The 10,612-nt window shown below is 53.4% G+C and overlaps 1 protein-coding gene across 1 annotated transcript; it reads right to left on the bottom strand.

The window, feature by feature from the left end:
* Window positions 1–5,008: 5,008 nt before the first annotated feature.
* On the bottom strand, window positions 5,009–9,317 carry LOC133262192 (adenosine 5'-monophosphoramidase HINT1-like). The gene is given in 4 exon segments (XM_061441134.1): window positions 5,009–6,133; window positions 6,901–7,005; window positions 8,533–8,571; window positions 8,573–9,317. Coding segments are annotated over 4 exon segments (558 nt in total). The 5' UTR covers window positions 8,822–9,317; the 3' UTR covers window positions 5,009–5,968.
* Between the last annotated feature and the right edge of the window lie 1,295 nt (window positions 9,318–10,612).

Below are 10,612 nucleotides of genomic sequence, written 5' to 3' on the forward strand. Positions count from 1 at the left end.
GTGCGGCTGCCAGCAGGTATTTATGGTTGCTGCTGAAGCAGGCAGGCTGCTATAGCTGCTGCCCAGCAGGCAGGCATTTGCAGGGATGAAAAAAAAAAAAAGGGGGGGGGGCGGGGCAGGAGAGAGAGTAATGATGCTGCAAATATGCAGTTTAACCTGTCTACTTCTCAAGAACTGATAACCTGGGGGGAGGGGGTATATTTGTGTCCTCTTGCCTACAGGTCCACGGGGCGACTCCCTGCAAAGTTTGTCAAGGCTTGCCATGAGCTGGACAGACAAATGGAGAAACCTGATGCCTCAGCTACAGGAGCTGACCGTGAATACCCCAAGCAGAATGAGATAGAAGAAGAGAAAAACGAATGATTGCAAAACATCACTTGGGGTCAACTGCAAAGTAACATCCTGAATATGTGTGCTTGTAAAGTAGCTATTATTAGAGGCTGTGATTTTGTGTATAAAACCACCTGTATTTACTAGCTAGTTGCTAATAAGAAACTACACCTTGTATTGTATAGATTTGTCACTTGTAAAAGAGATGTTAGAGTATGGAAATTTGCAGTAGCTGCTAGAAAATGCTAAGGCAAAAGCTAGAAAGATTTTAATACAATGGTAGTGTTATAATGCAGGTAATGGAACAAATTAAGAGGGTGGGAGAATTCTACTGGTAAGAAATTTCTTTGGCTAGTCCCTCGCTACCACCAGCATCTTCAACATGCTGCTGCACCCTGTAATAGTTACTCTGCTAATGTAAATATGTGTGTGCCTTGCTGTAGTAGCGACTTGTTACTGGATATAAAACAAAAGGGGGGAGATGTGGAGACAGTGTTCTCACGGGAGAATGCATAATTGGTACATAAACTCTGAATAATCCTGAAAGATACAGCAAGGCCATGAGAGGCCTGAAGAAGATTAAGCAAGCAAGATAAGAGGCTGGAATTCACCAAGTTAATGAGAACTGTGGACTGTTGGCAAGCTTTCAAGGTTGAGTTCTCACACCTGTGTTTAACCAATTATATGCTAGTCACTAAGGGTCTTCAAGACATGTATCCAATCATAATATGCCAAATCACTGTAAGTGCTTTGGCCGGGGCCTTGGCTCAGTTAAACAAGCTAGGTTGCTGGTTTGCTAAGCAGACAAAGGCTACATCGAAGGCAATTTCTGATTTGTTGTTTGATGTAGACTCCATAAGACATGCAACACTGCAGAACAGAGCCGCTATAGACCTTTTGTTGTTGGAACAGGGACATGGATGTGAAAAGTTTGATGGAATGTGTTGTATGAATTTTTCTGATCATTCTAATTCGATACACGCACAGCTGAAAACCCTGGCTCAGCTTACTCAACAATTGCAAGTGAGCAATGACCTAGGGATAACTAAATGGTTGTCCTCATGGGGCATTACAGATTGACTTAAAACACTGCTATTTGAAGGATTGCGCTTATGTATCGTTGTTATTTTAATCATTGTAGTTGTTGGACTTGCTTATAGTTGTGTAATGAAACAAGTGAACAGAATGACCCACAATGTTTTGCTCATACAAAAGAAAAAAGGGGGAATTGTTGCAGAATGGCTCCAAGAGCAAGGCCATGGATCCTTAGAGGCCTTGTGCGAGCAAAGCAAAGTGTAGGCCTCACAGGTAACCAGAAACCGGATGTGGGAGGAGAATGTAAAGGAAGCAGAGTAGAACTAACCAATACTATTGTGACTAGTAGGCGTGGCTAACACCACGCCGATATAAGCGATGTGCACCACGGAAAAAGTAGAAGTTTGCTTATCGCCCATACTGAGTTGGCGAGTCTTGCTTCTCCTCGCTGCTAACAGCTGTCCAGTACTGTTCCAACAGTGGGACGCAGACAGGCTGGTGGGACACAAGGGTCTCATCCTTCTTGGGACACTGACAGGCTCGTCAACTATAAATTGTTCAAGGAAACCCCCCTATTAATGTTACAATATGGTCTGAGCCATAGGGGTTAGAAAGAACTGCTTTTGATTCTACTGGTATTTGCCTTATTTTGTGGCTTCTTACAGTAATGACTTTGTTCTTGGGATATTGGTAGAGGTGACAGGATATTATAACTGTGTTACTAACGGTTGGTTGGTTGAATTTTAGTCTCTGTCTCAAGTCTTGTAACTGTAAGAGTGTGTCTGTGGGATCCCGTTTGTGTGTGTGTGTGCGTGTGAAGGAGAACACACCGGGCGAGGCCGCGCAGGGGTCTGCGCCGTGTAGTGCTGCGACCCTGTGGGCGGGAAACGAGGCCTCCGAAGAGGCTCCTGTAGCTAGAACTACTGGCTCCTCGTATTTATTACCGCATCGACTCCACCCCAAACGTGCCCGTGGCTTTTTGGTGCTGCTCCTTCCAGTCAAATGACTGCTTCTGCCGGGGCGGGCCTTAACTTTTAGGAACATTTCGCAGAACCAACAGAACTTGCTCTGAATTGCTCCCTGAAAGCCCCGCTTCAATTGCAGGCGCTTCTAAGATGCACGCCTCCCGGGAGAAAAGAAAGCACAAATAAAATACAAAGCGCGTGTTCAGCACTGGTGGCTCGAGGGCCGATCGAGAGAGGCTTTGTGCTGACCTGGGTAGGAGGCTTTTACAAAAAGAGGCAGCGCCCCCAAAGCTGCCCGAGGGTGCCCTGCATCCCTGGGGAATAGCGAGCAATTTGATTGGGTACTGCAGCTTCTATAACCCCTGCTTTCCTCTCTATCGGGCTAAGGATATCCTTAGCCGCCTTTGCGGCAAGGCCACGTTGTCGGCTCACGTTCAACTTGGTGTCCACCAGGACCGCCCCCCCCCTTTCCTGCAAAGCTGCTTTCCAGCCAGTCGGCTTCCAGCATATACCGGTGCGTGGGGCTGTTCCACCCCAGGTGCCGGACTCGTGCATGTTCAGGCTCCTCAGGCGGTCTCGAACCGGGTCGTTTCCCACGATGGGAGGGACTTTGTTCCCCCAGTCCCTGCCTTGAGGTTCAGGGACTTGAGGCACTTGGGAACAGTGATTGCCAGTGAAAACGGAGGGAAAAAAAATCGTTGAGTACCCCGCTCAGCCTTCTCCTCGGTGCTTGTCACTAGATCATCTCCTGTCTTACCTACTGGAGGAGGGTGGGTCCTTGCTTCCACCCTCTGCAGGCTTCCTTTTTGCGCTTGAGTTTGCCCAGGAGCTCCTCGCTCATCCACATGGGCCTCCCGGCATTTTGGCCAGACTTCCTGCTCCTTGGGATGGACCAACTCCTGAGCTTGGAGGAGGTGACCCTCCAATACGAACCAGCTTTCTTGGGCCCCTCTTCCCCCCAGGGCCTTATCCCATGGGACGCTTCCAAGCAGATGCCTGAAGAGGCCAGAGTCAGCTCTCCTCCAGTGCAGGGGTGCGAGCTTGCCTTTTCACCCTCCTCTCGAGAGCCTGAACTCCACCATCTCACGATCACTGCAGCCAAGGTTGCCTTTGCACCCCCAACAAGCCCCTCCTTGTTGGCCTGTAGGAGGTCCAGCAGAGCACCTCTCCTCGTTGGCCCCTCTATCGCTTGGGTGAGGAAGTTGTCGTCGACACGCTCCAGGAACCTCCTAGATTGCTTATGCCCCGCTGTGTTGTCCCTCCAGCCAATACCGTGAGGACCAGGGCCTGCGAACGCGAGGCTGCTCTTGTTTGTCTTTAGGGGGCCTCACCCGCTTGCTCTTCCTGGTCGGGCGGCCTATACCCGACACCCGCAACAATGCCACCCTCACCCCTCTTCTCTTCCATCCTTACCCATAAGCTCTCGGTCGGCTCATCAGGCCTCCCCAGGCAGGGCGCCATGCAGTCCAGCTGTTCTCTTACCTAAAAGGGCCGCTCCCCCTCCTCATTTCCCCACCCTGTCCTTCCTAAAGAGTCACAGGAGCCATCCCACCACGCCTTCGTGATCCCAACGAGATCGTAGCCCTGCAACCGCACATGCATCTCCGGCTCCTCACGCTTATTCCCCATACTGCGTGCGATCGCGTACAGGCACTTCAGAGAGGCACCCCAGCATGTTGGCTCCCTAGAAAGGGCTTTGGGGACTTCTCCAAAACGCCGCCTCGTAGGCGCTTCTTTGCTTACATGCAAATGCTGGAGGTGACCTGCTGCCTGGAACCAGCCGTGTCTGCCACAGGGCAGACCCTGACCTCCTCTGGCAGAGGCGGCCACCCCTGGAGCACTGTGTCCGGTTCTGGTCACCGCAATTCAAACAAAGATGCAGACAGACTGGAGAGGGTCCCGAGGAGGGCCACAAAGATGATTAAAGGGCCAGACAACCTGCCCTGTGAGCAAAGAATGAAGGAGTTGGGTCTTTTTTCCCTTGGAGAAGAGAAGGCTCGGGGGGGGGGGGGGGGGGGGGGACGACGACACGGGGACGACACAACACACCTCAGCAGAGTCTTCCACTACTTAAAGGGGAGGCTACAAAAAGAGGACAGAGGCACTCTCTTCTCAAGGAGCCACATAGAGACGACAGGTACAAGTCTGTGCCAGGAGAGAGGTTTCATCTCCATACAAGACAAACTTGGGGTTTGGGGTTTGCGTTCGGGTTGTTTTGGGTTTTTTTTAATCAGTGAGAACCATCAACCACTGGAACAACGTCCCCAGGGATGCGGTAGACTCCCCAGCGCGGGGGGGGGGGCTGTTTTAATAACCCTTTGCTCTCTCCAACGCTGCCTGTGAGGAGAGACATCAATTCCACCAGGCACCACAGGCTTCCAAAACCGACGGTAATCACCCAGTCCCTCTGAATGTACAAGCCATACCAGCTTCTTCAAAATTCCCCTGCCCCCGGAAGTAGGAACACCTCCTAAATACCTTAGGGAGTTTGCACAGACAGAACAATCGATGTTACCTAGCTCAATCGTTCAGTAAGCAAGCGCTGCATTGCACTCCGCTTCGCTGCACCCGTGCGGTGTCAAGGAAACATCCTATATCAGTTTCCATCGCCTCCCGGGAAAGCTTAAATCAAGGTCAAGTCCTCGGGTTGCTTACGTGCCAGCGTCACCAAACTTAACCTGATCACCGAAAAGAAAAAAAGAAAGATGAAGTTTGCCGTCTCCCTGTCATGTACTTTTGGTTTGGGTCTGGCGGGGACGGCGGCAACTTTCCCCGTAGCAGCCCTCATAGTGCTGCGCTTGGTAGTTGTAGCTAGAAGGGCTTTGATAACACAGCAGTGTTTTGGCTACTGCTGAGCAGTGCTCCCACAGCATGGAGGCTGTCTCTCCAACCACCCTTTCCCCCAGCATCCGGTAAGCCGGGGGTGGGCAAGACGTTGGGAGGGGACAGAGCCAGGACAGCTGACCCAAACTGACAAATTCCACAACTGTCCACTGTGCTATGGAAGCAGCAAAGCTGCCATTCAGGCCAATTGTTTTCTCCTACCATATATACCCCTCCTCACCAGAAAAGGGATATCAACGGGGCCTTACTACACAGCCATTCATCGAGTGCTCCAACAGGAATCGGATGCTCCCAGCACACTGCACCGTGATGAAACCGCCCTTGTACGGCCGGCCTGCCTCTAGCGTCGCATACAGTCTTCTCTAGAGGTTCAGCAGCAGCCTACACTGGCTGTATGCACACTTGCATCCCACTTCCCAAAAAGCTAAGAGATTGCACCCAACAAGACGCAGGAGACTGCTGTGCGGTTCCCCTGTCACGCTTCAAATGACTGGGCAAATCACTATCTATCTACGCAACACTGTTAACAGACCGAAACATTCCACATGCTTACGCTCCGGGGAGACACCGTTTTACCTTGCAGAACTATTTCCCCTCAGTAAGATGCACAAGACAGAGATGATATCCCCATGCTAAATCTTTATTGTGCAACTGCCGCTCAAAGCTTTTATTACCTTCCACAGACACGCCTCACGAGAAATTAGACACCAACAGTGGCTAGACTGACGGGCAACAGAAAAAATCCATCCAGTGATGATTTGTACACGTGCAGCAACTCTTGGGGGACAAAAGCCTTAGCCAGGCGGCCAGCCCAACTGACGGCCACCCAGAATATGTAGGTGCACGTGATGGACAGACTGCCCACCCTCTGGCCCTTCACCCGCAACCGTCCGGAATCCATCAGGCGGGCCCAGGTGAGCAGCACGCTTCTTGCCAACAATCATTAAACGCCCGAGAAGCTGGAGAAGGAAGCACGAAACCATAAATAAAGTAAATAAAAAGCCACACACAAAGGGGGCGGCAAGGGAAGGGACGGGAGCAGAGAACCACCCAGAGAAACCAGATAGCCAATTCCTAGCAAGTCAACCGCTGCGCTTCAAAATTACTGCCTCTCCGCCCGCAGCCAACGTTTCCCAAGCAGAGCTACAAAGACCGACTATGCACGCTATAAGGGGGTGGGGGGCGAAGAGCTACTCAATTTTTGTCAAGCTAGACACTAACAGAGTACTAAACAACCACAGAAGCTAAGTTTGTCTCCGGGTTAAAGCCCCCATTCATATCTTCAGGCGACGTAAGCAATTCTAGCCGGAAATAAACTTTAGGCTGCCTTTTGCGTGGGTTTACAGAGCCTTTGAACTTGACGTTTATAGCTAAAAGTGAAGCATCCAGCACCTCTCAGCCAGCTTTGCCCTTCCTCACCCCTGACCTGCCAAAACCCCCAAGCCCTCTTCCCCATATCAGAAGTACTACCGCTCTTACTCTAAACCACGACAATAGGCAGCAGACTGCGCTCCACAACAACGCTGCATTTTGCACCAGAACTACATACCCAGGGATGAGCATTGCTTTAGCTCACTACTTTTAGTCAGAAAGCTCAACTCCATTACAAGCCAGAAAACCCAAGAGAGCCTACTGCTGGGCCCTATCAAGAGGGAAAGGGGGGCGGGGGAAAGAGGAACTAACTACAGGTACAGTTTAGCACACAGAAGGCTTCCACAGTACTTACAGATTCACCAGGATCTTCTGCTTCAGATAACCTGATCATTGCCTCCTTAGGCATGACTAGGAAAAGCGTCGGAGCTTGGGGTGAAAGCTCATGGAACACAAGGCGCTGGAGGAAGAGTAAGCAGTTAAAACGTAGTTGGCTCCAGAAAAAGGTAATAGCTGAAGCAAATCAAGACGCCCCCAAGAACTCGCACTGAAGCAGATTACCACATACCCCAAACACAAGCCGAAACGCTGAGTTCTCTTACGCGATATTAACGCTTTCTATACGCAAAACCCACCGTAGTTACAGAGCCCCCCTCCAGAACTGGGATTCGGCATCCAAGACGACGGGGGCAAGGAGACGGGACAGCACTTCAGATTAGCAACCTCCAGCAGGTTTGAATTCGGGATGGCCATTTCCTAAGCAGTTTGTCAATTTGAGAAGTGGTCCACACAGAGGCAGGAGACAAACGGCTTAACTGAATCAGCAAAGAATTTAGTGAAGCGCAAGATGAGCGGCCATACACTCTCCATGGTACAGGGAGCTCAACTACTAAACCAAAGCATAACCACAGGAAGCCTGCAAGTGCGTAGTACGAGCCTGTCCTCTGTACTGCGCATAAACCCTACCTTCAAAAGCAGAAGACATCCCGAACTGCTCATCATCAGCACCCCAATGACAAAATTCAACGGGATACTAACTGAAAGTTAACATCGTGTACGTGAGGGCTGCTTCTCCCCAACACCCCCCCCCAAACAACCTAAGCAGCTCACTCCGGCTCCTAGCAGGCTGTAGTGCGCCAGCATCCGTGAGCCTTGCAAGCCTGTTCTTATCACGGTCCCCCTTCACCACCAAAACAAGGTCTGAGAAGCTTTTGCAGCCTGGCCGGTTTCTAGATTTTTTTCTTCTTTTTGCAATAGAAAACTAAGAAACGCTGTCATTCTTTGCCTTAAATAATCCAGTTTGGCTGTTCAGAAAGAAAGCCCAGCACGGCAGAGCCGTGAAATCTCTACAATGGTATTACGAGGCACATCAAGACTTCCGTGTCTCCAACGCAGAACTAACGCATTACGGTCACTGCTCAGACGTTTGCTGTTTACACACATACGTACACACATCACACACACCCCGGAAGCCCCGAGGAGGTTGGCTGCGCGCGCTTAATCTAAGGTTTCAAGGCTAACATCCTACACGAGGCAGGACCGCTCCCATCCCTCGGCAGCCAACTTTGCGCGACTTGCACCGCCAAAGGGATATCACGCGGCAAACGTCTGCGGCCTACGCCAAGCGCGTTCCCGTCAGAGGCCCTCCTCTACGCGCGCGCGCACACGGCACGGTGGGGCTGGGAACCGAGGCGAGCCGGACAGCACCAGCAACCCAGTACGCGCCGCGACAGCCGGGGACGGGGGCGGCGCACCGAAAAAGCGCGACGGTTTAGGGACGGTGCAGTAGAGAGCGCAACATCCCAGAGAGGCCCCGTCCGTCCCTCCAGCCACCCGCAGCAACGCCGCCACCCGCCCTGCCCCGCTCCAGGGCACCCACCGCGCAACGGGTCCTCGGCTCAGGGAGCCTGCGAGCGCGGGGGCAGCGGGAGTGGGAGCGGAGAAGGAAGAGGAACCGCGCACAGAGCAAAGCCGGGGCTACCCCCACCTCCTCATTCCCCTCGTCCTCGTAGATGACGCTGGCGGGGAAGCGTCTTGCCGATGAACTTTCCGAAGACAGTAGCGGCGCCACCGGGCCACGCGGCCCGCGCCCCGACAATCTCGATTGCCACCACAAAGCCCTTTGTCGCCCCCGCGCTTCCTCCGCTCGGCCAGGCCCTCCGCAGAGCCCATTGGACCGCCAAATCGCCGCCGGCCGATCCCGCGCTTCGATTGGCTGCCTCGCCTGCCGTTTTCGCTTGTCCCCGCCCCCTTGGCGGATCAGCCCTCGTCGACATGCTGCTTACAGGGGCTCAGGGAGTTTGCGCGCCCTTGGGGCGCCGAAGGAGAACACACCGGGCGAGGCCGCGCAGGGGTCTGCGCCGTGTAGTGCTGCGACCCTGTGGGCGGGAAACGAGGCCTCCGAAGAGGCTCCTGTAGCTAGAACTACTGGCTCCTCGTATTTATTACCGCATCGACTCCACCCCAAACGTGCCCGTGGCTTTTTGGTGCTGCTCCTTCCAGTCAAATGACTGCTTCTGCCGGGGCGGGCCTTAACTTTTAGGAACATTTCGCAGAACCAACAGAACTTGCTCTGAATTGCTCCCTGAAAGCCCCGCTTCAATTGCAGGCGCTTCTAAGATGCACGCCTCCCGGGAGAAAAGAAAGCACAAATAAAATACAAAGCGCGTGTTCAGCACTGGTGGCTCGAGGGCCGATCGAGAGAGGCTTTGTGCTGACCTGGGTAGGAGGCTTTTACAAAAAGAGGCAGCGCCCCCAAAGCTGCCCGAGGGTGCCCTGCATCCCTGGGGAATAGCGAGCAATTTGATTGGGTACTGCAGCTTCTATAACCCCTGCTTTCCTCTCTATCGGGCTAAGGATATCCTTAGCCGCCTTTGCGGCAAGGCCACGTTGTCGGCTCACGTTCAACTTGGTGTCCACCAGGACCGCCCCCCCCCTTTCCTGCAAAGCTGCTTTCCAGCCAGTCGGCTTCCAGCATATACCGGTGCGTGGGGCTGTTCCACCCCAGGTGCCGGACTCGTGCATGTTCAGGCTCCTCAGGCGGTCTCGAACCGGGTCGTTTCCCACGATGGGAGGGACTTTGTTCCCCCAGTCCCTGCCTTGAGGTTCAGGGACTTGAGGCACTTGGGAACAGTGATTGCCAGTGAAAACGGAGGGAAAAAAAATCGTTGAGTACCCCGCTCAGCCTTCTCCTCGGTGCTTGTCACTAGATCATCTCCTGTCTTACCTACTGGAGGGGGGTGGGTCCTTGCTTCCACCCTCTGCAGGCTTCCTTTTTGCGCTTGAGTTTGCCCAGGAGCTCCTCGCTCATCCACATGGGCCTCCCGGCATTTTGGCCAGACTTCCTGCTCCTTGGGATGGACCAACTCCTGAGCTTGGAGGAGGTGACCCTCCAATACGAACCAGCTTTCTTGGGCCCCTCTTCCCCCCAGGGCCTTATCCCATGGGACGCTTCCAAGCAGATGCCTGAAGAGGCCAGAGTCAGCTCTCCTCCAGTGCAGGGGTGCGAGCTTGCCTTTTCACCCTCCTCTCGAGAGCCTGAACTCCACCATCTCACGATCACTGCAGCCAAGGTTGCCTTTGCACCCCCAACAAGCCCCTCCTTGTTGGCCTGTAGGAGGTCCAGCAGAGCACCTCTCCTCGTTGGCCCCTCTATCGCTTGGGTGAGGAAGTTGTCGTCGACACGCTCCAGGAACCTCCTAGATTGCTTATGCCCCGCTGTGTTGTCCCTCCAGCCAATACCGTGAGGACCAGGGCCTGCGAACGCGAGGCTGCTCTTGTTTGTCTTTAGGGGGCCTCACCCGCTTGCTCTTCCTGGTCGGGCGGCCTATACCCGACACCCGCAACAATGCCACCCTCACCCCTCTTCTCTTCCATCCTTACCCATAAGCTCTCGGTCGGCTCATCAGGCCTCCCCAGGCAGGGCGCCATGCAGTCCAGCTGTTCTCTTACCTAAAAGGGCCGCTCCCCCTCCTCATTTCCCCACCCTGTCCTTCCTAAAGAGTCACAGGAGCCATCCCACCACGCCTTCGTGATCCCAACGAGATCGTAGCCCTGCAACCGCACAA

The sequence above is a fragment of the Pezoporus flaviventris genome, unplaced genomic scaffold, assembly GCF_033815535.1.
Source record: "Pezoporus flaviventris isolate CSIRO_AGI_PZ_B2104156 unplaced genomic scaffold, CSIRO_AGI_Pfla_v1 ptg000193l, whole genome shotgun sequence".
Lineage (NCBI taxonomy): Eukaryota > Metazoa > Chordata > Aves > Psittaciformes > Psittacidae > Pezoporus > Pezoporus flaviventris.